The sequence below is a fragment of the Oculina patagonica genome, chromosome 7, assembly GCF_052425735.1.
Source record: "Oculina patagonica isolate OP01 chromosome 7, crgOcupat, whole genome shotgun sequence".
Lineage (NCBI taxonomy): Eukaryota > Metazoa > Cnidaria > Anthozoa > Scleractinia > Oculinidae > Oculina > Oculina patagonica.
This window is the reverse complement of record NC_135764.1, coordinates 7,947,529-7,974,710: the sequence shown is the minus strand read 5'-3', so window position 1 is coordinate 7,974,710 and position 27,182 is coordinate 7,947,529. Positions and strand designations below refer to the sequence as shown.

At 34.2% G+C, this 27,182-nt stretch overlaps 2 protein-coding genes across 2 annotated transcripts; both read right to left on the bottom strand.

The window, feature by feature from the left end:
• Positions 1-396: 396 nt before the first annotated feature.
• LOC144661638 (uncharacterized) lies at positions 397-8,522 on the bottom strand. Its single transcript, XM_078522445.1, has 2 exons — positions 4,887-8,522; positions 397-900 (listed from the first exon to the last, which is right to left on the bottom strand). Exon 1 carries the CDS (start codon positions 7,390-7,392, stop codon positions 5,602-5,604), a length of 1,791 nt encoding a protein of 596 aa, XP_078378571.1. The 5' UTR covers positions 7,393-8,522; the 3' UTR covers positions 397-900; positions 4,887-5,601.
• A 16,040-nt stretch (positions 8,523-24,562) lies between these two features.
• LOC144661643 (tetratricopeptide repeat protein 28-like) lies at positions 24,563-26,972 on the bottom strand. The gene is made up of 2 exons (XM_078522450.1): positions 25,557-26,972; positions 24,563-24,793 (listed from the first exon to the last, which is right to left on the bottom strand). The coding sequence occupies exons 1-2, from the start codon at positions 26,873-26,875 to the stop codon at positions 24,736-24,738; spliced, it is 1,377 nt and encodes a 458-aa protein (XP_078378576.1). The 5' UTR covers positions 26,876-26,972; the 3' UTR covers positions 24,563-24,735.
• Between the last annotated feature and the right edge of the window lie 210 nt (positions 26,973-27,182).

Sequence of the window (27,182 nt, the reverse complement as noted above, 5' to 3'; positions counted from 1 at the left end):
GGAACGCGCATATTTCGTTGTTTAACTTAAATGCAGCTCTACTATTAACATGGCTTGTTCCTCTGTTTTTCCTGTTTCGGCTCGCTTCCATGCATTCGTAGTTTTACTGGGGTTTTACCCATGATCTTGAAAACTAGGACATGCCACTCTTCTATTTTACGAATCGTTACAAGAAAATGTCAAAGGACACACAATATTTTAATCCATCCGACTGACTCCAAAATACCTTCAAATAAAACAGGATGCTTTCGACTGAGGAAGTTGGCGACGATAAAACAATCAATAAACGATAAAATTGAAAGTATTGGCGGAATTTCGTTTTCATGACGTACGGTCGTCAAAGAAGATTCTTTTAAAATCTTTATATGACCATACCTAAACGGAAGAAAACAAGACTTGGGCCCAACAGCAATTTATTTTACATCTGTCCTGCTTCACGAGGTAGATACAATACAACTGTTCTTACAAGTTTGACAACATCTACACCATGCGAACGAGTCTCTGTTTGTTTTAAAGTGGCTCACGATAAAGTATAATTTCTCATTTTAGCATTCTGTTCCAGCTAGGCATTTATCAGTAAACATAGTCACTTCTAAATTACGTTTTTGCTATGACAACGTTAGAAGAGGCGAAACAGACACTAGGTATTAATACCTAGAGGCTAATAACTTACAAACTACTCTGAGAAAGTTTGTGTTTTTATACATCTTTTGTGTAATCATAAACATTTTTGAAACCTTTTAAAAAATACTGCAAGAAGTCCACACAAATTGACAGAATGGAATCCACTGTGCAATAAGTTTTATTAATTAATTTCAATAAATTGTGTGAGTGGGAATATTTGGTCATCTCCCAATTCTTTTGCCTGGTTTTTAAGCCATTCCTCAGTGCAAACTAACGCTTCCAAACTCACGTTTAAAAATTGTGTAATTGTAGTCAGGTGATGACATAGTTTGTTTGTAGTTTTGACGCTGACTGTTTTTTGATGTTACTTTCAAAGACGTTTCGGCTAGTTCTTAAGCCTTCATCAGTTAAAATACTAAAGCTGTTACACGCGATTTAAAAAAGCAACACGTTAAGAGCGCGCGCTGCAAAATTAACGTGTAAAGTTTCAGAAAGAACGTGGCGCGATACTCATGCGCGTGCCAGGGATTTGTAGACCTCTGGGACTGTAATGTGATCGTTCCCAGAGTGCGGATCCTTAATTGACAACCAGGCTTCCAAAAAGAGTCGCTCGTGAAAATTGGGCTCATGTCCAACTACGTCCACAGCATTAAAATCCATCTGATGATTGTTTTCGTGGACGTGACAGGAGACCTTAGAATCATGGTCGAACATAGCAACGACCCTTTTGTGTTCCGCAATCCGGGTTTTCAGTGCTCGCTCCGTTTGGCCGTAGTACACAAAATTACAGCTGGTGCAACCGATTCTGTAGACTACGCCAGATTTTGGGCGGTCAACATCATTTTGAGCCTTTGGGCGAGGAAACAAACTGTTGACAGTTTTTAACGGTTTGTAGGCGACTTTAACCTCTTGTTGTTTTAAGATGCGACCAATCTTTTCGGAGATGCCTTGAACATAAGGAAGTACCACGAAGCCGTTAGTTGGTAAATCAGCTGGTGGTTTTGACAGTGATCTCTCGCATTTGTTTATGAAGGATGATGGGTAGTTGTTCTCGCGCAATACGGTCTTCACTCGCTTCGTTTCTTCGCGTTTCCCTTTCTGTGTTGAAGGAATGTTCTTTGCTCTTCGTAGCAGTGTGCAAACTACGGATCTCTTATGGCATTCAGGGTAATGAGAATTGAAGTCAAGGTAACGGTCTGTGTGCGTTGACTTTCTGTAAACATTCACTTCAATTTGTGTACCACTCCTCGTTGTGATAGTGTCCAAGAAGGGTAGTCCCTGCTCCGTGGTGTCCTCAAGTTCAACAGTAAATTGTATGTTGGGATTGATAGAGTTCAGATGTTGATGAAACTCATTCACGTGTTCCTTTTTGAGGCACGCGTGGCTGTCATCCACGTAGCGGAACCACCACTTAGGAGGGTGATGGGCTGTGGTGATCGCGTTCTCTTCAATCTCCTCCATTACAAGGTCGGCCATCACAGGGCTGATTGGGGAGCCCATCGCACATCCAAAGATTTGTTTGTAGTAGATGCTGTCGTACTTGAAGTAGTCTTCCTTGAGAACAAATTCTAATAGTTTCATGATGTTGCTGATGGACATATTTGTGCGATCTGCCAGATGTTGATCTTGGTGGAGCCTCTCGTTTGTAATGGTTAGAGCCAGGTTCACAGGAATGGAAGTGAATAAGGACTTGACGTCAAAAGAGACCATTATTTCATCGTTCGTTACGGAATGCTGGCGTATCTGCTGCGCAAAATCTGAGCTGTTCTTGACTGAGTTATTCGCCAGGTACAAGAAACATTTGACTTTTAATCATACACTTAAGAGACAGAACATTCTGCCTCCGAGCCTGGTTTTTACACCACCTATCAGAAATAAGGCACGCTATAAAATCGCTAGAAATACAGGTGTTAAATATTTAAGACTGCGAATAACTCAATGTCATCATAGCGTACGAAGTTTGCAGGCAAAGGTAACGGAACTTGAGCAAAAACTTGAGCACCATCTTTCTCGCGAAGACATGCTCACTCTCTAAAATGTAGTAAAGCAAACCTCCAAGACAATTTCAGAAAAGTTAGCTCAGACGCACACAAGGAAAATCAATCAACTAACTAGCAAAGAGAGACCAAGATCAACTGTTGTTGACCAGGAGAAATGGGTTGTCAACGTATCCCAGCGGATTTTAACTCCTGTTGAGAGTGCAGCTCTTAAGAAAGGTTTCAACTATTCGGTTACTCCGACAGAAGTTCCCGTTTCTAAAATATTATCTTCAGTAGAAACAGGTATTCACAAACTGAGTCAATCAGCGAAAGACACCATACGCGTCTCCGTTACTAACATCTTAAAAACTTGCAAAGTACCTGCAACGGGTAACATGACGGGAGAGGAGAAAAAGCTTTGCACGACCTGAGGAGAGCTGAGGATGTAACAATCGTTCCAGCCGATAAAGGTAAATCCATAGTAGTAATGGATAAAGGTGAATATGAACAGAAAGTGTCTGTTTTGTTAAATGATACGAAGACGTATCTCAAAATAACAGACAAAAGAGCAAATCCAACAACAAGCGTCGAAAGGGATCTTAATAAACTGTTGCTCAACATCAGAGATGAAAAGAATGCTGGAACAACCCAAATTGGACCAGAACTTTACAAAAAGCTTCATTGCAACAATTCCGCACCCGCATCTTTTTATGGTCTCCCAAAAATCCACAAACCTGAGAGACCACTCAGACCCATTACCAGCAGTATAGGTAGCCCCACATACGCTGTGTCCAAGCACCTTGTTTCCATTCTATCACCTCTCCGAAAGAACAGATTTTCAGTCAAGAACAGCTCAGATTTTGCGCAGCAGATACGCCAGCATTCCGTAACGAACGATGAAATAATGGTCTCTTTTGGCGTCAAGTCCTTATTCACTTCCATTCCTGTGAACCTGGCTCTAACCATTACAAACGAGAGGCTCCACCAAGATCAACATCTGGCAGATCGCACAAATATGTCCATCAGCAACATCATGAAACTATTAGAATTTGTTCTCAAGGAAAACTACTTCAAGTACGACAGCATCTACTACAAACAAATCTTTGGATGTGCGATGGGCTCCCCAATCAGCCCTGTGATAGCCGACCTTGTAATGGAGGAGATTGAAGAGAACGCGATCACCACAGCCCATCACCCTCCTAAGTGGTGGTTCCGCTACGTGGATGACAGCCACGCGTGCCTCAAAAAGGAACACGTGAATGAGTTTCATCAACATCTGAACTCTATCAATCCCAACATACAATTTACTGTTGAACTTGAGGACACCACGGAGCAGGGACTACCCTTCTTGGACACTATCACAACGAGGAGTGGTACACAAATTGAAGTGAATGTTTACAGAAAGTCAACGCACACAGACCGTTACCTTGACTTCAATTCTCATCACCCTGAATGCCATAAGAGATCCGTAGTTTGCACGCTGCTACGAAGAGCAAAGAACATTCCTTCAACACAGAAAGGGAAACGCGAAGAAACGAAGCGAGTGAAGACCGTATTGCGCGAGAACAACTACCCATCATCCTTCATAAACAAATGCGAGAGATCACTGTCAAAACCACCAGCTGATTTACCAACTAACGGCTTCGTGGTACTTCCTTATGTTCAAGGCATCTCCGAAAAGATTGGTCGCATCTTAAAACAACAAGAGGTTAAAGTCGCCTACAAACCGTTAAAAACTGTCAACAGTTTGTTTCCTCGCCCAAAGGCTCAAAATGATGTTGACCGCCCAAAATCTGGCGTAGTCTACAGAATCGGTTGCACCAGCTGTAATTTTGTGTACTACGGCCAAACGGAGCGAGCACTGAAAACCCGGATTGCGGAACACAAAAGGGCCGTTGCTATGTTCGACCATGATTCTAAGGTCTCCTGTCACGTCCACGAAAACAATCATCAGATGGATTTTAATGCTGTGGACGTAGTTGGACATGAGCCCAATTTTCACGAGCGACTCTTTTTGGAAGCCTGGTTGTCAATTAAGGATCCGCACTCTGGGAACGATCACATTACAGTCCCAGAGGTCTACAAATCCCTGGCACGCGCATGAGTATCGCGCCACGTTCTTTCTGAAACTTTACACGTTAATTTTGCAGCGCGCGCTCTTAACGTGTTGCTTTTTTAAATCGCGTGTAACAGCTTTAGTATTTTAACTGATGAAGGCTTAAGAACTAGCCGAAACGTCTTTGAAAGTAACATCAAAAAACAGTCAGCGTCAAAACTACAAACTAACCAAACTCACGTTTGTTTGTTTATTTTGTCATAGCTGTTTTTCTTTTTGCAAGTTAAATGCATTTTCTTACGAAATGTTTTTTTACTAGTCTTTTTTAACAAAAGCATAAAACAACATGGAAATGACACATTTCTGTCCCAGAAATCCGGTGAAAACGTACTGAAGCTCAAGTTTTTGAAGCTCAACTTTTTTCCAAAAAAAGATAAAGTTTAACAGTGGAATAGCTTCCTTATTAGCTGACAGTTAAAAAACTGTATTTGTGAGACAATGCACGTGAGTAGTAATGTACTACACTCTAAGGCAAATTTGCCTTAGAGATATAGTACATACTACTTTCCAGTACTGGGTCCAAATATGGTAATAAAAATGGGTCCAAATATTGGGTCCAAATATTGGGTCCAAAAATGGGATCAAATATGGAAACAGTGCTGGAAATCAGTGTTGGATAAATATTATATGTATTTCATATTAATTTGTTAAATTAATATGAAAATCAATTATTACATAAAATGGATTCAAACCCTAGAAAACCAAGCCTGTAAAACCAAGCCTGAAAAACCAACCCTAACTCAACCCTAGGTTCAAAATAAAAAAAACTTCTTATACTCTTTTTTAAAAATCTTGCATCTTAGTGTGTTTAAAACAAACTCGTTGACATAATGAAAATCAAAACCTAGGATCATAACCTAGGATAAACAGATGAGTTTGTCTTTAATATCCATAAGGATATGTTTCTATACAGCTTTCCGATATGTATTTTATTGCGCGCTTGTCATATCCAAAGGTGTATACCTTTTCTTCATATTTGTTTACAATTTGTTTATTCTGTCTGGTAATTTTATTTTCATTTACTAATGTGAGTTCTTTGATTTCGTTCTTTACAATTTTAATCATATTTGCGTGATTCAGTATCTGGGAATTTTCATGGTTTAACCTGAAACCTTTAATAACACATTTCTGTTTATTATTTTCATATGTGAAACTGTAATTCTTTGGACCTCCAGAAACGAATGTATTATTTATAGCTTCACCCTCTAATTCATCTGTTAAATCACCTAACATATCACCTGTTTCTATCACCTTACTATTTTGAGATTCGATATACACAATACTATCTGTATCAAAATATAATACCTGTTTATCCAAATAGTCAAGTTTTTCATACAACATTAACCGTGCACTGCTAGTCGTGAAACAGGCTACATAGATATTTGTAGTATAGGAATTATCAACAAACTGATCCTTATAAGTGTAACTCATTTGCACCATCTCATCAGTTATAAAATTCATGTTTAAATTACCAATGGTGTCGTCTAAAACTACTTGATAAAATTCATTTATATCAGTTACGTATTTACATTGATTCATGTTATTTCGTTGTCCAAATTTACCCCAAAGTGAGTTTAAGCACATTTTTGCAATAGCTCGTAAACCTGAATTTTCATGTAATTCACCTAATTCAATGTCTAAATTCGTTTTGACTTTATTTCTGAATATCATTTCTTCTTTGTCATTTTTAAAATTATATTTTGTTGATTCAAGTTTGAGCTTCATGAATTTTTTTATATAACCTTTGAATAGATCATCGGATGACTTCTCAAAATGCCAAACCTCATATATTTTTATAATTTTATAGCCTTTTTCAATGGCCTTTTTGACCTCATCTGTTGTCCATGTGCCTATAAATGCTTGTTCATTTTCACTATGTTGGCATCTTTCTTGTTGTTTTGATTTAGCACATGATATACACAGAGGGAACATTAGCTTTTCAGCCTTTTCACATTTGATTCTCTGAGGTAAAACAGGATGGTATAATTCTCTTGGGGGTAAAATTTTGCATTTTATGAATCCATACCATTTCTTATCGTATTTTTCTGGCGATATAATTTTTTCAGGATGACCTATGGGATATTTTTTGTAGAACTGAACTGATGGATACAGGGAACAAAAATCAACATATTTACCACATTCACCTTCTTTGAATTTATACAGCAGTTTTACAGCATTTGTTCGTCCACCATAGAAAGCATCTCTCGGGTTTAGTGGGGCAATCACTTCTCTATTCCAATCATTTTTATAATATTTTTGGAAACATTTATCATTTTTTAATTTACATTCCCACATTTCAATAAGATTGTAACCAGCATCTGTTATTTCGTTGTTTTTAGCTTTTGTTTTATTATACAAAGTGCCCATATCACATTGATTCTTATTATTGATTACATCAGGCTTGTAACAATCTTGACAGCCATGCCAGAAACAGCCTTGAAATTCATAAATAGTATTTGTAGATGCACAAAAACCATCTACTTTTAATTTGTTATTGTTGCATTTGATAACTTTTTCGCCACCTTCTAAGGAATGTTGAATTTTAATATTATTTTTCTTACTTATGTAATCAAGCCATGCAATACTAACTGCACTATGGTTTTCTGTTTGAACAACATTATCAACCACAGCTATAGTATCTTTTGGCATATAATTACCTCTGAAAATAGCCATGCACACCCCAGCAATTGTGGTGTATTTTAATGGGTCAATATTTCCTCTTTAATGAAATCTTGCCTGAATTTTAACATACACCTTCTTAATATATCAACGTCTGAACGACAGTAACCAATTAATTCTTTTTTGAAATCGAAAACATAATTTTCATTAACACGTTCATCATACCATTGAAGGAATTTCTGTCTATCTTCTGTTTTCATTTGATTATAGCCGTAGTGCTTCTTAGGAGGTATATTACCGATATAGTTTTGATTACAATTTTTGTTGAAATAATGTGGAAAATATCCTTTTTTCAACTCGTTTAAACCAAACGTTTTAGGAAACGATGATAATGGTTGCTGAATAAAATTTAAGCTATCGATAATTTTGATTCTTAATTGTGTGATCTCCATCATCATAATTTTTGCACCATTGTAAATACAATAAGGTTTGAATCCATTATCTATACACCATTTGAGAATAAAATGGGAATCGTACCCTTTGCTATTATGAGCCAAAAATGTATATCCTTTATATTTTTCATTTAGAATTCCAATACAAAAACTATTAATATCATTGAAGATTGATTCATTACCGTTGAAATCATGACAGATAGCTAGATTAACTTCGTGTAACCCAGTACTTTGTACACATTCGAAATCAAAAAATAAATATTTTTCATTATATGTTCTACATGAGTGGCAATAATCTTTTTTAGGAATGCTTTTATTTGATCTGCAAGGTTTTTTGCTATCTTTTATACAATTCCCACCCTTACATTTTATTTTTTTCATGAAACATTCATGCTTGTTTTCACAATATTTATTACAATTATTACACATTTTGAAACCGCATTTATGTATTTTAATATATGGTTTTAGTATGATTTGATTGCATTTTAAGCATTTTGCTACACTTCTACATACTGAATCATCATCTTTTTTTGATCGGTTACTAGTATGGTTTTTAAAACAACTATTACCATGGAAAACACGATTGCAGTGATTGCAGGTTACGTCTTTACCATCACATTTATTACCATCTGGAAAATATTTAAAACAACATAAGCATTTCTGAGGACATTTATGTTTATCACGTTTCGTATAAGTTTTTTTACAAGAATGACAGAAATATGCTACATTTAAAAAAGCTGTCATTGATTTTATAACATCAAAATGATTCCGTGTTTTGTATAGATAAATTTTATCAGCTTTTCCCTTATTGGAAGTATATATAATCTCATTGAATTGCTCACTATCGATTATATTTATTTCTACATCTAAATGTAATGCAAAGCTATTTACATCTTCTAAAGAATTTAGCATAAGCTGTTACAATGGCTCTTGCTAAACATATTGTGTCATTATTTTTTATCGAGATAATACACTGTTTCCTATTCACAGTTTGTTTAGATAAATATAAGCGAGATTTTCCTGCCGGTATTTTAATGGACTGAATAATTATTTTACAATTTTCTAAATCTATTTCTTTATACTCCAACGTATTGATTATCTCTGAAAGTTGATTTAACTTGAAATCAGAAACTTTTAACAATTTTGTTGAGATTGGATGAGTTAATTCATTATTTGAAATTACCAATCTGAATCTATCATTTGGTTTTAACTGTCTTTTATTTATTGTCATTTCAATTAATTTCTCAAAGACACTGAAAACGTCGTTTTTATTGCCAATGAAATTTTTGCGTACAATTATTTTAAATTCATTTGTGTAAGCATTGTACTTTTTATTTACCGTATTCCCGATTTCAGTTATTTTAAATAGAGGTTGGTCATTTGATGTTGTATCAAAAATGTTGTCATCGAAATTAAATTCATTTGAGACCTTAGCTCTAGGTGTTGGAATTGGTTTTATTTTCTTTGTCCTTGGCATGGGTATAGGCTTGTTGTAATCATCCCTGAATTCAGGAGGTGGTTGAATGATATTTTCCTCATAATCCTGCACCCTCTGTTTTACACTCTTACGAGGAGTTGGGATTGGTGGCCTAGGTTTGTAAACTCTTGGTTGGTTTGCTTTTAGTGATAATACTAGTTTTATGAGTTCAGTTTTAGATAATTTTTCTAGATCTAATTCATTCATATTAATATATGAGATATTTTTTTCCATTTTTGTGTACTATATAGAATTACCATTTCTTTAAGTCCTTTATAGTAAAAATTATTTTTGAGATTTTTTTGGTGCGTTTAAAAGATAACCAGAAATAAATATATTTTTGGTCACCTAAGGCAACAGATAACAGCAATTCATATATACTGTGCTATACAATATATAATTATATAATATTGCTTTATATGTTTTCAGCTGGTGTTATGTTGTATTGGTCTTCAATAGCCTTGATAACAGTATTTTTAATATGCTTCTTGGTCCTCATGTGAGAGTGCTTTCCAGCGAGCGTGTAGTCATGTTGACATGCATCACATATCCATGATTTGTTTAGCATATATCTGGTCTTGCTTTCCTTAATAGCGTTTTGTCTGTCTTCTTCATTATCGTATTTTTTATTTCGTCCCATTATCTATACTATATATTATTTCCTTAAGTGTTTTTTATAGTGCGTTTAAAACTGGAAATATCAAAATTAACGTACTATAAAAAGTGACTTAAAGAATTGTTATATAGTATAATTATATAGATGAACAAGCAACTGGTTGAAACGGAAACAATCGAGATGCTGGATGATATATGGTTTATCCATAGCTTGTATCCAGGTTGGGGTGCTAATGAGTCTGGTGATATTCTTTATATTGCCAAGAGGAAAATTTTGAAACCAAAAATGACTGATTCAGGAATGGTATTTAACGTTAGCAATGGGCATGGTTTTAGGCTATATCAAGTCGATAAATTCGTTTTATAATTAAGTTTTCATATAACGCGCGCTCTGATTGGCTGAAACAGTGTACTTTATCAGAGTCCAGATGTACGGAGGAAATGTCACGCCATCGACCCAATATGGCCGACCACTATTCCCGAACGTCTTTCTCGGGTTTTGTCTTGACCCTGACATCTTCTTTGACCTGAAAAACGAGAATGAAAACGAGCTTTTAGCGTCAGTTAATTTAAAACGTCCTGTTCCTAACAGCACAAATTGCACGGCGATAGAAAGTGAAATTTCGGTACAAGTTACGGAAAAAACACCGAGCCGGAATTAAAGTAAGCTTAACAACAAAACAACCAACCAAAGATTTGTAGACAACTCAAGGCCGAAATTGAAGACATTATAACGAAAGCAGAAACGAAAAACACGAAAGATAGTACAAAATGTGCTATCTGAGATTTTGAATATGAGTTTCACATTATTTAAGTACGGAATTTTAGAAATCACGCACAGCTACATTTTCGTGTAAAAAACAAAACAAACAAACAGCAATTCAAAAAACAGAAAACTAAATTAGCTAGCGAATACACACACAACTCAGACTTATCACATACTGAATAAAAACAAAACAGATTGGTGCCGTGAAAGAAAAATTGCCAAAAGCCTTCACAAAATGACCAACAAAGAAGCTAGACAACAACCTCGATAAATTCTACGCCGAAGCTCGAACAAAAGACGGTGAACTTTACTCGAGGTCATCGCTTCTTGGATTTCGCAACGCTATCGAGAGACACCTAAACAATTCACCCCTAAACCTAGGAATTTTTATTGCAAAAGGGATTGAATTTCAAGCTTCAAACAAGCTGCTGCAAAGTTAGAAAAAATTGAACAAGCGCGAAAACAAAGAAAACATCGAACACAAGTTTACCTGTCATTCCAGAAGCAGACGTCCAGAAATTAAAAACCTCCAATGCAATTCAGGAAGACAATCCTGTTCCTATATCCTTTCCAGTGCGATGAATGGAAGGTCACAGCAACCACAGCAGCCGACTCTATTTTTCCCTTGAATCCGATGGTTGTAAATGATTCGCGAAACACGCCGTACGGCCGCATTTTGTGAAGTACCAGCCACAAGCTTTGAGCAGTTTGTTTTTCTAGTTGTCAAGTTAACAACGTGCAAGTTTTCATGGGCCAGAATTCAGTCGGTTTTCACTGAACAGTCTACTTTTCTATCCTGTGTTGTACTAAAAGTCCTAAGAACTTCAAGGACTCGTGTTAAAATTCGGATTTCACTTGACGTTTTCAGCTTGAGGATTTCTGAACTTTGATGGTTTCAAACTTGATGGTTTGACAGCTGTTGACAGCTGATGTCTTATTCAACCAATCAAATTCTTTTAACCATTCTAACAAGTTTTGTGATTGGCTAATTGCTGCGTACTTTATCAGAGTACAGATGTACGCTGACGCCACTTCTATTCGCTTGAAAAAAGTTTGTTTTGAAAATAATTGCGCGAATTCGTGGGGAAATTAATGAATTTCTTAATTATAAAACAAATAAAGAAGCCTCGACTTAGGAAGCGACTAGAGCACTCAAGAAGTAGGGAAAAACACTCGCCTACGGCTCGCGTTTCACCCTACACTTCTTTCGTGCTCTAGCCGCTTCCTGCGTGCTTTACAACAGAACAGAGCACAGTCAAGGCTTCTTTATTTGTTAATTTGAGGTTTTTAATGATATTGAATCAGTTGATGGTGATATCATTCATATAGATGGTGATATAACCAATAACAGCTTTCTTAATTTGAAGCTTGTATAATATTAATAATTTGGTTTGCTTACACAGCTTTTATGGTATATAAATATATTCTTTATATTTATGTATAGATGCTGGAATCTGAAAATATTTAAACCGTCCTAATGTATGGACTGGTTGTGCTCTTATAATAAAAAATAAAATATGGAAATTCAGGTGTGTACCCCCAGCCGTGAAGTGACATGATTAATATTTAAAAATGCATGAATTCTTGCCCATAATTAAACCATTTGGTTGAAAAGTTGGTTCGTTTTTTAGTTTTGCTTGAAAAGTTGGTTCGTTTTTTGGTTTTGGCTTAAGTTGACATATGCAAATCAGGGCTGGAACCCTAACGGTTTTGAAATGATTAATATTTAAAATGCTTCTTCATATGATTTTTTAGCCAATCAAAAACTTCACATTTTGCTACACAATTGTGAAAATATTTTGTGAAACTTTTTTCATTTTGTGAAATATTTTTTGTGAAGATGTCTTACTCTGCCAAGCAACTATAGGGGATTTCCCAGGAAAATGAGTCATCATTACTTTCTAAGGTCATGAGTAAGAATTTTTTTTATTATAAACTTTTTTAGTAAAATTTACTCAAAAAGTTTATTCGATGCCGAAGTCTGCGATGGTTGTGAGCGAAAACGACCTAAACAAAGTGTTGATAAAATTGGTTATTGTATCGTGAATTTAGCTGGGATTTTCCGAAAAAGGACGAAATATATGCGTTGCGTATTAGAGTGTTTCCATAATTGCATTTTAGACGATATAACTTAATTCTATTGCCTTGAACCATCTTTATATAAATATATTTATATATAAGATGTTTTGTGATACACAGATACATAGCGATTTAAAAATAATGGGCGAGGGTTCTTGTATTTTTTGCAATGAGTTATTATATGCAGGAGATAAAGTGGCTGAGCTATGCTGTAGTAAGCAGGATATGTCAAATCAAAACGGTATAAATGTTTGTATTAATTGCGGTTTGGTTCATGGTTCTATTTATTACAATGAGTATTTCGATTTTTACGAGAACATACACAAGATATGGCGAAAAAGCATCTATCATCGTAAATACCACATTGAGGCTGTTTTTAACGATTTATGTATAAAAAATGGAGTTCAATTGTCTCATAATCAGCGCGATAAGATTTACAAAGTGTTTCATGAGATCGATAATATTCTTCCATCTATAAATAAACTCCGAGGACGAATGATAAGCACGAAATATATTATAAGACAGCTGTTTAAAATGCTCGATATCCCATACAATTTTATCTGTGTTACTAAATCGAGAAAAACGCTTGAATTTTATAATCGATATTGGGCAAAGATTTTAGAATTGAAAAATGCAGAGATATTGCGCCTTATAAAGTAAAAATTTTATCATATTTTACCATATACTTATCTATAATCGGGCTGTTATCACTTATGTAGTCATCGGTGTTTTTCATCGTTATTAGGATATTGGATAGGTCGAATTCACCCGTTCGCAAAATAAATTTTAGTGTGTTAAGTATATGCATATAGGATTGGGTTGCATATATACAATTTTGAATTTTCAAATCGAGATTTTGATGTTGAAGCCATCCTTGTATCAATAAAGCTCCCGTGCTTATTGCAACCAGGCTGATACCACCAGTTGAAACGGACGATACTATGCCCCCCGAAGCAAATAAAATAGCCAGCGAATTGCCTATTAATTTAAGCCTTTTAAAGGTTTTTGTAGCTTGTTCATAACACCAACACTTCTTATGGTATACTTTGTAGTATTCTTTCAATTCTTGAATTTGCGCTTGATTTAACTTGTCACTAATATGATTCCATTCGAATATATTTTTGTGTTGTTTCGGCATATATATTATGCTTAGACTATGTTTTATTTCTATTTTTAAATCTGTTGCATAATTTCCTGATATTTTTGATCAATCGTTCAATAGTTTTCAGCATCTCATGTATTAAATCTGCAGTTTTCATATAATAGTGAGTTAGATAATTTATTCGAAGAATATACCCATTGTTTTATCTAAAAATTGGACTTTGTGATACTCTCGACTATTCACTGACATTGCTGTGTTATTAAAAGCGTTTTTTTGTACATAGTAATCTGAACTGATTTTAATGTTGGATGCATTGATATTAAACCCAGACAATGTTTGATCAATACTCATAGCATTATTGCAAACAGCGATTCTAAATTGATTTCCTATTTTAGTATACCAGAGATTCAAATATTTATCAAAATATGTTCCTCTTATTTGCTCTGTATATGAATCTAGATCATAATCGATGAATAGCTTATTATGCTCCACTTTAACCCACGGAAAACTAAAGCTATCACCCTCGATAAATTCAATTTTAATCCTTTTATTATCACCGGGCTTATAGTCATATTTAAATGCCATATATATAGTCCAGTCATCGGATCCAGTTATATTTTCATTTAAATTAATTTCGAAACCACTCATAAAGCCCTTTTTTGGATCAAAATCTGCTAACAATTTTGTGGGATTAAAGACAAGATTACCATTTAATCCAGACACTACAGCACCGTTGCTATTTGACATGATGAAATTTGATGGATCTAATAAATCAAAAAAGTATTCAAACACTTCATTGTAATAGCTTTTGGGTTGGAGTGATAATATTTTTGTTTCAAGATAGGTCTTAAGATTATCATTGAAGCTATTTAGTTGTTTATAATTGACGGCTTGGTTATCACTATTTCCCTCTAAAACGCCATAAATAGCTTTATTATCCATATTGATCGCTGTGTTGAAATTAATTTGGTCATTAGCTATATAATATATTTGATCATAAATACTTGGTTCGACATTGAATTGATGGCCAGATATACCATAAACAGTAAAATATGTTTGTAGTTTTTGATCATAAGAGCTTCCAGGCATATTTTTCATGACTATATCAATATATAGGTAATTATTCCCAATGTTTTGACTTTTTGTGAATTGACTTATTAACCTGATATACTTTTGTGTTTTAAACGTTTTTCTGCTAACGTTATGAATAGTTTCAATGGACGATGTACCATATATTTGCAGAGTGTCTGGGTCAATATTAACATTTACCCACATGATCTCAAGACAAATAGTATATTGATCGTTTACCAATGTATAAAGATTTAGTCCAATTCTCGAACTATAATAACGTTTTGAACTGTCAAGCAACAATTTCATGTCAACTACCTCTTTATTTACCTTATGTGGTGAATTTTGAAAGGTTACAACATTCCCCAATTCGACATCATCTTCTTCACTCACTTGTGCATTGGGATCATCCATTATATATTTGAATTTATTTTCACCATTAGCTGATTGAACATGACTTTCACCAACATGATCAAGCATGAATTTTTTGTTTACAGCGTGTGAATCATTTAAGGGAGGTTTTAGATTTGTTATGCGATTATCGTTCATATCGAGATTTGCCTCCATTACATTTGTACCATGGATATTGAGCCTATTTTGTATGCTCTGAGCTAAGCCATTACCCACGGATTTAGTTAGAAAAGTACTGTCCACATATACCTTCGAAGCCTTACTCTGAATATTGCGGGCTAAATTAGCTCCTGTATTTTTGGTTAAATATGTATTATCAGTGTATTGTTTATCTGCTTTCTGTATGATTTTAGTATCAATTTTTTGTATTTTAGTATCAATTTTTTGTTCAAGATCAGTGTCCATTAGATCTACATACTGTTTTGATACCAAGCTCGTTTCTTTATACATTCCAGGATAGTATAGCTCAGTATTATGAATATTATTTTGATTTGCATCGAAGTCGTTACCTGAAACATTTTTCGTTAGGCAGTTTAATTTAACGTAGTCTTTATTTACAGCTGACGATAAATCAAGCCTATACGATTCATAGTCAGCATCGATGGCTACATCGGATTAAGTCTTTAACCCAAATATTTTCTTTTTATCCATATCATAGTCACCAGAAGCTGTTAGTTTAAACCCAATTCCGGGTCTTCCAGCTTTTATATTTTGAGAATATTTGGTAGTTATAAAATCATTTTCGTCATTAATGTAACCCATCTATGTTAATATATTAGATTATAATATAGATTCGTCGAAATTCTTTTTTACGGTATATTTTTGCTTGTCAAGAAATAAAAACTCATATTTTTTGAGTTTATCAAACAAATTCGGATCTATTAGATTCTCCCGTGCGATCATCTGAAGGTTATTTTTGGTTGTTGGTTTGTACAAAATCATATGTGAGGAATTCAAGCGAATTTTCTGTGGTATATCATAGTAGCTTTGACTCAAATAAATTGGACTAATATTATGGTGCCTCCCATCAGTAAAATGGTTAGCTATTTTATCCTGGATTTTATTGTTTGAATTCATCATATCATCGAAAATGACGATTTTACGGTTATCAGTTTGATATTCGTTTGTATTTTTTATATCATCTCCACCACCAACTTCGAGCACATCATAACCTACAAAACCAGATATTTCCTGCATCAACTTTATAAGATCTTGAATTTTATCTTGATGCTGATTAGGGGTATAAATATATATTTTATCATAAAAGACAAGCGGTTTTCTCAACATGAACATCATTAGGTTTGATTTACCGCAATTGCTACTGCCCGCTACGAGCATTCTATAATCTTCGCTTATAAAATCGCATAACTTTCTCTCAGGCTTATTTGATGATTTTCTGTCTAAATTTGGTATCTTCATTTATATTATTTAATTATATAATATGAAAGACTTCTGGAAGACTGATGAAAGACTGATGAAAGACTAATGAAAGACTAATGAAAGACTTCTGGAAGACTAATGAAAGACTGATGAAAGACTTCTGGAAGACCGATAATAATCTACACTAATATATATATAAATGAGTCTATTAGCTTGGCAAAAAATTGCTGACCAAAAAGAGGAAGTTGAGAATCAAATCAAGAATATTAATAATCAAATAATGTCTTCAAAATTGGTAGATGAATTAGGCCAAATCAAATTTGCAAAAATGTTTATACCAGTGACATCTCGTCTCGACACTCAAATTGAAGCAACTAAAAAGTTGAAAAATAAAGGGGTAAAAGAGGGTGATCCTCTTCTAGAATATCCAATTGATGAAGATGAGGATGAAGATGAAATGCCAAATTATCCACCCCCGATACCAATTGATGAAGATGAGGATGAAGATGAAATGCCCAATTATCCACCCCCGATACCAATTGATGAAGATGAGGATGAAGATGAAATGCCCAATTATCCACCCCCGATACCAATTGATGAAGATGAGGATGAAGATGAAATGTCTGATTTTAAAGTATCACCCTCAATAGAACGGAAGAGAAAAGAATGGGCTCCTAGTTCAGTCAAAAATGCTGATCAAAAGAAATTAGATAATGAACGCAAATATCTAGCTGAAGAAAGACGTCGCGTCAACGTTTTATTAGGGAAGCTCTCGAAAAGTGGTAAAAATTATGTTAAAACGGGAAAGTATCGTGGGCTATCATATGATGATCTATTAAAACAATCAGATAATTTTACAAAACAAATTAACAATATTGAAAACCAGTTGTTATTAACTAAGCAAAAAATACAACGTATGGAGTACAAACGGGTTCCTTTCTCAGCTTCGGATTTACAGGAAAAATCAAAAAAATTAAAAAAGACCCCCCGTAAAACTAAATATAAGAAAAAACCAGCTATAGAAAAATCATTATTTGATAAGATAGAGGGTATGAGGAGGGACACAGCGCCTGATTCTGATAGAGAAGACGATGAATGGTATGGAAGTGGATATGATCAAAATTATAAAGTAATCTATTACAATAATCCTGAAAAACTTATTGGAAAACTGAATGTAATTTGCGGTACCATTAGAGCAGGCAATTCAAGTAATGAAGTAAGAAATCAAGGTGTTATAATATTGGATGAACTGTTAAGAGTGAAAAGAATTACAAAGCGTCTATATGAAAAAATTTATAACAACTATTTTATCTAAATTAAATATATAATGGAGAAACATTTAATACTTAGTTCATTCAGGGCGAAAAGACAAGCCAATAATTATAATCAGAAAGCACATGATTTTACAATTTATCTTGACCAGCCTTTATTCCTAGATCCAAACAAAAATTATGAAATGGCGTTGGACGAAATAATCAGTATGACGTATAGCTGGTATAACGTGACAGCCTCATTCGGTAACAATAAATTAAGATATCGAAAAACAACAGGTAGTGATACAAGCTTTAAAGATATCGTTTTTCGAGATGATGTGTATTCATATAGTGACATCGATACTTTTTTAAAAAATGCAGTGGGTAAATACGATGATGATAATTATATATTTGAAGTCAAGTTTGATTTATCATTATTCAAAGCAATAATAACCATAGCACCAAGTTATGAGCTAGATTTATCTGTATCAGACTTTAATATGATACTGGGTTTTGATAAGAAAATTTTAACTTCGGGGAGTAATATAAGTGACAAAATACCTGATTTAACAAGGAGCGTTGATATGATATGCATCCATACTGATTTAACCAGTAGAAGCTTAACAGACGAATCAAGAGATGTATTATTTTGTTTTAGTATAATAGCACAAGGAATTCGTAGATCATTTCCTTTCACTCTTGAACCAAGACGACTGAAATTTTCACCAATTAATAAAAATAGTATTGATTCAATCAGACTATATATAACCGATTCGTATAATCGTCCCATTGATTTAAATGAAATCGATACGGCGTTTCATATCGTTATCAAAGAGGTGAATTAATCTAAACTAATAATATAAAATGAATCGAGTATACGAATGGTCAAAATTTTATAACCCTAAAAAAGGTTTATATCAATATCGTCATAAAGGATCAGGTTTAATAACTAATGATTTATCAAATATCGGACAATATTCTAAAAAAATGGTAAAAGATATCAATAAAACTGTAAAAAATATCAATAAATCACCTATCATCAAAGCACAAAAGAAAGGCTTAAAATCAGTGTTGAATAAAAGTGAAAAAGCAGGTGATCTTATTTTGGCACGATTAGCACAATTGAAGTAAATTATCTAATCTATTAATATAATGAGTTTCAGAAGCATAGAAAATGTTGAAAAAACAGATTATCTCAGGTTTAATTTGTCAACGCCAATTATTCAACCTGCAAATGGACTATATCAGGAAAAAACAGGCTATATATTCAATATGACTGATCGTTCTTCCTGGTTTGATTGGTATAATGGATACTTTATCGTGAAATATAAACTTTAAAAAAAGGCGGATGGCGCTAACATTGTAGCCAATAACCTACAAACACCAGTAATAACGTCTACGATCAATGATAGTACCAGTATGATCAATCACGTTATGATAACCAGTGGAGGTAAAAAAGTGTACGATGGTAATGACCTACATAAAATTTCTTTCATAAAAGGATTGCTTGAATTTTTGCAGGACTATGCTAACACCATTGGTACTAATTTCAATTGGTATCTCGACGATAGAGTATTAGCAGGTGATATGAGAACAGCCCCGAAAGTAGGAGCAATTAAAAGAGCTGAATTGTGTTCAGAATCGAAGAACGTATACGCAAGCATTCCGTTAAATCGTTTTTCAATTTTTCAAGAACTCCGCGACAAAATGCTTCCCCCTATGCAAATCGAGCTAAATATAACATTAAATGATGACAGAGAGTTCATTTATCGTGTTGCGGGTGATGAAACTCGATATGTGGTTCTAGATTTTCAGTTATGGCTACCACGTTTGAACTTTACATCAGCTGGACAAAAATTAGTTAATAATACCTTTTTAACAGCATCAAAATGGACATATTTAAGGGAGTTTATTAAGCATTCATCACCAACAACTGCTATTTCTGGGGTATATCAAATTACACCAGCTATTAAAAATGCAAAACATGTATTTGTGTACCTGCAAAGAAACAAGAGTAATAATGAACTAGAAAACCCCTTCATTTTTGATACTTTTAAAGTAAATTCGGGCGATGATGCATGTAAATTATCTACTTGTCGTTTACAACTTGGAAATTCGTATTTTATGCCAGAATTAGAATATGATTGTGATTTTAAACCAAGATTATATAATGACATTCAAGAATATGCATTCAGAACCAACGACTACAATTCAGGAACTCAGTTGACTTTGCAAAATTATTCTGAATTATTTCCTGTTATCTATTTCGATTTAAGAAATCATAAGGAATCGGTTACTGATGATCCAAAACAGTTATTGTTTCATTATCGATTGAATGTACAAGCTACTGACAATTATATGATTTACGCTGTAGTACTTTATGAGGAAAGTATCGTAATTGATAAAATTGGTAATGAACTTATTGTTATGTAATATTTAATCTAATACTATTATATACATGAGCACAAAATATATTTCAACATATATTCCTCTAACAGAAGGCCAAATGAAAAAGCTAGCCAGAGCAATCAAAAATTCAAGTCAAGTGAGTTTATTGATTGATAAGCATCAGATCAAAAAGAAGAGTAATACTGAGTTATACCTTACAGAAAGGCAAATAACACGGTATAATAAAGTAAAAAATCAGGGGAACGGAATTACATTGAGTTTATCTAAAGCCCAAATAAGTAAAATGCGAAGGGATATGATTGGAAAAGGAATTCGAGTCACACCCCCTCAAGGAGGGACAGGAATGCAAATTGAATACCCTTATTATCCATCACCAAACATTAGAAAACAAAGATAAAAAAACGGTGGTAAAATCAAACTACCGACTAAAAGAGATGGATTATCTTACAGACCTCCACCAGTAATAGGATCATGGGATGAATATGATAAATTTCTTAGAACAGGTGGATTGGTGCTTCCAAAAAAAAAAGATCTTAAAACCAAAAAGAAAGTAAGAAAGCCAACATTCCATAAGAATATACCGATGAGTAATTTTGATCTAATAAAATGGTGCAGATATTTAAGCATCCCAATCAGTGATGTTTTGTCAAGGGATGAAAGAGTACCACATAACCATAGACAAGCATTATTTATTTACAATCTTGAACCATCTTATATGAGCGGTAGCCATTGGGTTGCAACTTATGTAAAAGATATGGTAATCAATTATTTTGATAGTTTTGGTATGCCTCCATTTCAAGAAATAGTCGATCACGCAAAAAAGAAGAATTTAACATTGATACATCAAAACAATCAGATACAGAATATAAATACAACCACATGCGGATACTTCTGTTTATACTTTCTCAACGAAATGAATAAGGGGAATTCGTATTATAATTTATTAGAAGTGTTTGACATATATGACACAATGAATAATGAAAAATTCATTCAACATTATTTCAAAAATATGTAACGTAATATATATACAATGACTAAATCGTATTGTGTACGTGAAAAAATAAAAACTAATTCAGTTCCTAATTCTGAAAAATATATGAGAACAAAAAACAATCGTTTAATACTCAAATCGAAATGCGTTTCTTGTGGTATTACTAAAACCCGTTTTGTTAGTGAGAAAAAGGGGCGTGGAGTTGGTGAAACGATTAACAAAAAGGTCGGTGATAAAATACCGGGATTCAGGGAAGCTCAAAACACTGCAAGTGCTCTAATGGCCATTACAGGAGGTGATAAGGATTTATTTAAAAATATTGGGACGGAACCTTTTTGAAAGGTATGGTGAATAAACGATCTGGCATTCAAACCAGCAACTTCTGGAAGCCCGCATCAGCATATTCACATGAAAAGTTTGATCCCAAGTGTAGTTATAGCGAATATAAGGGGAATGGAAGGTGGGTCAACCACTATTGCTGATGTCGTGCTGATTAATATAAATAATATATATACAAAGATGTGTCGATCATACTGTGTTTCGTGTAAGAAAAAAACAAAATCAATCAATACTAAAAAAGTAAAAACGAATAATAACCGACTTATTGAAAAATCAATTTGCCATATATGCAGGAAGAATAAGAGTAAATTCGTTAAAGGGGGAGGCATTGATATTCAAAAACACCTATCAAAACTTGGAGAACTACACATGAGAACACCTACAGGCAAAAAGTACAATTATTGCGGACCAGGTACTCGATTAGAAGAAAGATTAGCTTCTAACAATCCTAAATATAGAGATCCAATAAACAATCTTGAAAGCATATGTCAACAGCATGATATTGATTACAGTAATTCAAAATCACTAGCTGATAAACATAAGGCAGATGATCTTATGCTTAAGAAAATATCAAAAATACCATTCAAAGATCGTCCATGGGGCACAACAGGAGTACAAGCTTTACTCGCTAGTAAAAGAAAACTTGGTCTTGGTGTTAAACAAAAAAGGAAGCCAAAAAACGGAAAACGGCGTTGAGTAAAAATGATTGGTCTCAACAATTAGCCGATCAGCTTCATAAACCAATCAGACGAAAATTTAAAACTAGAAGAGTAATATCAAATGGAATTGACGAGATATGGTGTAGTGATCTTGTTGAAATGCAACAGTTTAGTAAATGGAACAAGGGATACAGATATCTTCTCATGGTACTGGATGTTTTCAGTAAATATGGTTGGATAGTGCCTCTAAAAGACAAAAAAGGTGAAACTGTAACTCAATCATTCAAAACCATATTCAAAGAGGGGCGTAAACCTCAATATCTTTGGACTGATAAAGGGAAAGAGTATTACAATAAAAATATGAAGGAGCTTTTGGAAAAGAATGGTATAACACTATACTCCACCGAAAATGAAGAGAAAAGTAGCGTATGCGAACGATGGAATAGGACAATTAAAACCCGAATGTGGAAACAATTTACTGCTCAAGGTAATACGACGTACCTCGATATGCTACCCAAGCTGTTAAAACAGTATAATAATACCAAACACTCAAGCATTAAAATGACACCCGGAGAAGCATCGAGGAAAAAGAATGAAGGCTTAGTATATTTCAATTTATACGGTGATATGAAAACATCAAAACAGAAACCGAAATTCAAAATAGGTGATAAGGTTCGAATATCGAAGTATAAAAGAAATATTTTCGATAAAGGGTACACGCCAAACTAGACCGAAGAAATTTTTACAATCGATAAGATACAATACACTAATCCTATTACTTTCAAATTGAAAGATCTCAATAATGAAGACATACAAGGAAGCTTTTATGAACCTGAACTGTTAAAAGCAAAACAGGATGTATTCAGAATTGATAAAGTCATTCGGAGGGATTATAAGAAGAAACAAGCTTTAGTGAAGTGGAAAGGATACAGTGATGACTTCAACAGTTGGATTCCAATCAAGGATTTGAAAGATATATAAACAATTTTTAATTTTATTTACGGAGTATATGTTAAGAGTGCCTTAAAATCAATTATCAAGTATTACACATGCAAATAAAAATATTAAGTATAATATTTTTATAAATCAGTATTTGATTACAAAAAATATTTTAAGACATACATACAAGATTAGATAATCGTAAATCTGTTTCATTATTGTTTAAAATCATAATATCACAATCTTCAATAGGCCCATGAAAGCATTCATAAATAAATTGCTTTTTTAAAATTTTGTCTCTAAAACGAAATAAACCCGCGAGATTTACAACAATTTCATTATATTTATTAAAAGACTGTTTTGGTGTTTTTTTAGTATGAATATTAATCAAATTACCAAATACATCACTACCATAAGATTTATATTTATAATGAACATAATACTCATTATTATTCAATATGACTGTTAAAAGGCACATATATATTTATATAAGATTTTAATTTTTATATGTTATACATTAAAAATATTTTTTGAATCTTAAGCTCTGATTCTATAATATATTCACAAAAAAATTGATTCAAACTTCTTCTTAATATAGTTAATATCTTTAAGATTGTCAAATTCATCATAAAAATATTTATCAATGTTTATAATACTAGCTTGGTTAAAAACGAGCATTTCAATCACAGCTATATCGTTTAAATTGGTAATAACGTAGCTGTTAAATTTATTATCAAGGTCATCAAATATATCCTCAATTTCATCAACAAAAGGATTATTCATTTCGAAAGGGATAATTAATTGTTTTGGTTTTCTATATTGTATATGCTGAATTTTATATTCATCTTCAAGCATTTTACAAATTTGTAATAAATCATTCAATCTCTTATCATAATATGTTGTCAATCCCAAAATATTCATTTTCTATATATAGAAAAGAGATTTTATTCTTAAATGATTAATGCGTTTAAACATACTTGATTCAATTTTTTATTTCAATGATTTGATTCCAATATAAAATTTAAGTATAAGAAGTTTGATTTAAACGCACTTTGATTCCATTTTTGAATTTTAGTATAAGAAGTTTTTTTTTATTTTGAACCTAGGGTTGAGTTAGGGTTGGTTTTTCAGGCTTGGTTTTACAGGCTTGGTTTTCTAGGGTTTCAATCCATTTTATGTAATAATTGATTTTCATATTAATTTAACAAATTAATATGAAATACATATAATATTTATCCAACACTGATTTCCAGCACTGTTTCCATATTTGATCCCATTTTTGGACCCAATATTTGGACCCAATATTTGGACCCATTTTTATTACCATATTTGGACCCAGTACTGGAAAGTAGTATGTACTATCTCTAAGGCAAATTTGCCTTAGAGTGTAGTACATTACTACTCACGTGAACTTAAAATAAACGTCAAGTTTATGAAGTCAAAGTATTTACAGTACATCACTTGCGATACACATCTGACGGTGAACCAAGTCCACTGTTGGTCGTCTCTTTTTCCCTAAAAGAAGACGATAAAAAGAAATTTAATGACAACTGCCGTATAACGAGTGTATAAAAGTTATGGCTCATTTCTTATTTATATTAAGCAAAGACAGCCAAGGGTATTTTAGACACCGATACCCTTTCGTCACCCCAGCCTGAAAGAATAAAAATGTTAAGAAATAATAATAAAAATAATCAGCTTAGAGTTAAATAAAACCACTTTTAGTTAAAGAGACATAGCGGAATTTAAGTAGGCACCGGCTAATTTGAATTAAGTGTCTGTACTATTAACGACTGAGATTTCAGATAGAGTCGAGTCGAGTCGAGTCGAGTCGAGTCGAGTCGAGTCGAGTCGAGTTTAGTCGAGTCGAATAGCCGCTCTCCAATCTATTTCGTGGAACTAACTCGGTGCCATGAAATATCGGCTGGGAAACTACAATTTTGGAAAATAACTGTTTCGCGCACATTTGTTTTGTAATGATTTTTCCTTTCCGTCTCCTCTGATCCATACTGATTGGATCTGAATGTGAACGCTACTGCTTAAGACCCTTACAAGTAACATGACGTTTGGAAGAGGAGAGGGGGAGTTTACTTATCAGGGTATTTTAGGCGCTTGATTCTTACAAAGTGCATTATAACCTAGGCCAGCTAGGTTCTGTCCAAAATTGTAGCATGACACGAGACTGTCATAATTGTGTTTTAACGAAAATGTTAGCTGCTTTTAATTGTGATTATTATCTCGTACAGTATGTATCTTTACTTCTCTAAATTTAACTTACTTTAATTTTCCAAAGTCAATCGTCACGTTGTCTCCAATCAGCACAAATGGCGCCCAGTCGCAAACTTCAGAATATCCGTTTCCTCTCATCCACTTCATTGCCTCGTGAAGAGATTCACTGGCACTTTTTTCATTAGAAAGGTGCTCATAGAAACGATTCATAAGCTGCTCTGTTGCTCTGTCTCCTAAGGCCCACAGTGCCACCAACACTGAGCGTGCACCGGAACCTAGGAACGCTCGAGCAATTCCAACCACTCCTTCGGCTCTTATTTGTCCACGTGCACTGTGACAACAGCTTAGTACCACCAGTTTAGCTCGCAGTTGAACTTGTGAAATGTCAGACATGGTCAATAGGTAGTCTTCATCTTGTGGAAACTGATGAGTTGCGCGTAAAGGGGATAGGGCAATTTCTCCTCTTTCGGCGTTACCATGGGCAGCAAAATGTATCAGACTCACTGAATGTATCCTTTGAAGTACCGCATGTTTAGTGGCTTGCTCCCCCAACAAAGGCTGAACGCCTAGCAGACGTCCGATCATTTCTGCTTCCTTTCTGGCACAAGGCAATGGTTTGAAGTTTTCGAGATATCCCTTGTAAAACACCCGACCAACGTCAGGATCGCCCACTATCAGTGCACCAATCTGACTGTGATAGTCTGCTGGACTGTCATGAATGAGCTTGAGTGTCGTCAAGGACGGAACGATGCGGATCCTGAAGTTCTGTGATAAATACTTCCCATTCTCGTCACATAATGCTGCAAATGGAACTTGGTACAAGGAAGGGGCAGGAACAATGGTAATTTCAGGTTCATCAAGTAAGTCAACCACAGGAGCGATAATCCTTTTGTGAAGCAACTGAAGACTCGGTTCGGGATCTTGGGTTTCTTCATCGTCATCTTCTACAAGTCGCAAAGCTGCAGGGTTTCCTTTCCGAGATGATTTCAAACTGGGTTGAATGCCATTCAATGATCGATCTTCGCATTCATCCTCCGGTAAAATACCAAAGCTGCGGACGCTTTTAGCAAAAAAGTCATCCAAATCGGGAGCTAATCCGTTGCGAAAAAAGTTTTCATTTACTGTTAATGTTCGGAAATTAATGACTCCGCTTGTATTAAGAATCCACAAAAATATGATTTGCTCAAAATAAGATATGTATAGACAATTGCAGTTACTTTCTTTCTTTATAATATTTTCAATGCCAACACATGATTTCATATTAGATGGGATATGCTTTTCAAGAAAGTACTGAGCTGCCATCAAGTCTGCCAGGGCTCTAGCTCGTCCTAGCTCTACAGCGTAAAGAGCATCATTTGTTTTACCCATGACACAAAACAATGCACCTAGACGAAGGTAAGACAACCTGTTCAGATCTGAAAAAGATATCTTCAGTTGATCGTTGTCGATTAGAGAATTTCGCAAACCTTCGAGCTTTTCCATACCTTGAACCTGACAGAAAGACGCTTCCAGGATTTTCTTTTGCGCAAGCTTCGCCATTGAAAGATGGCAATAGCATCGAAACTCGTTTTCACGGTCTCCAATCTCTTTACTTATTGAAATCGCCTTCTTGAGATATTCTTCAGCCTTACTATATTCGCCAAGAAATTGTAATAGAATACCTAGTTTTAATTAA